Raw genomic sequence first — 946 nt, 5'->3', positions numbered from 1 at the left:
AGCAGAAAGGGGCCTGATCTCGGTCGGAGTCTGTGCAGCGTCTGGCACAACAGGGGCCCTGATCTCGGTCAAGATCTGGGCAACACCTGGCACAATAGGACCCTGATCTCAGTCAGGGTCTGTGCAGCATCTGGAACAATGGGGCCCTCATCTCAGTCGGGTTAATGAGGCTTTAGGGGTAGAATGGCCTGGCCGGGGGAGTGGTTTTGGCCCAGGAGGTTCCATGGAGGAGGCTGATCCCCACCCCGCGCTGTCTCCATCCATCTCCCCCCTCTCCCCACTGCAGGTGGATACAGTGACAGACACAGAATGGCTCCGAGGGGACCTCACCCCATGCTCCTGCTGACCCTTGTCATGCTGGCCGCCTGCCTGGCCTGGTTCAGACCACTTCCTGACACCTACCAGTGCTTTGGGAGAGAGCACGTTGATTTCCCCAAGACCAGCGCTCCTAACGGCCAGAGCTACTGTGACCTCATGATGTGGCGCCTGAGCCGGAACATGGGTGTCTGCAAACTCACCCACACCTTCATCCACGCCCTCGCCAGCCATCTCTGGGCCATCTGCCCCAGCGGTAGGAGATGCAACCAATATAACGAATGCAACAGCATCGCAGCCTACCCTCTCACCACCTGCCGGGTGCGCAGCCCCCCCCCGCCCACCGAACTGTGTCTACAGGGGCATACCCCAGACCCGCAGGATCCACATGACCTGTAACTGGCAGCAGTAGCCCTTGCGCTTCATCAGAGTCCTGTAGAGCCCAGGCGCTGGCCATGGGCTGGGAGCAGGGAGACCCTTGCTCCCCGCTTTCGTTCCTGGGCAGCACTCAGTCGCTGGGGGCTCTCCTGCCCCGTCCCTGCCCCTCTTAGTCAGCGCCCGCCATGAGTCTCCGCAGGGGCATTCAGCGTCTCCCCTTATCCCACAGGCTGACAGCTTGGGGTCTGCAGGG

General features: G+C 61.7%; 1 protein-coding gene across 1 annotated transcript; it reads left to right on the top strand.

Moving 5' to 3' along the window:
* The first annotated feature begins 333 nt into the window (after nt 1-333).
* Nucleotides 334-714, top strand: LOC135886137 (ribonuclease-like). The gene has a single exon (XM_065414006.1). It carries the CDS (start codon nt 334-336, stop codon nt 712-714), a length of 381 nt encoding a protein of 126 aa, XP_065270078.1.
* Nucleotides 715-946: the final 232 nt, after the last annotated feature.

Source organism: Emys orbicularis, chromosome 12, assembly GCF_028017835.1.
Source record: "Emys orbicularis isolate rEmyOrb1 chromosome 12, rEmyOrb1.hap1, whole genome shotgun sequence".
Lineage (NCBI taxonomy): Eukaryota > Metazoa > Chordata > Testudines > Emydidae > Emys > Emys orbicularis.
Note: the sequence above shows the minus strand (reverse complement) of the source record. Positions and strands in the feature narration are given on the sequence as shown.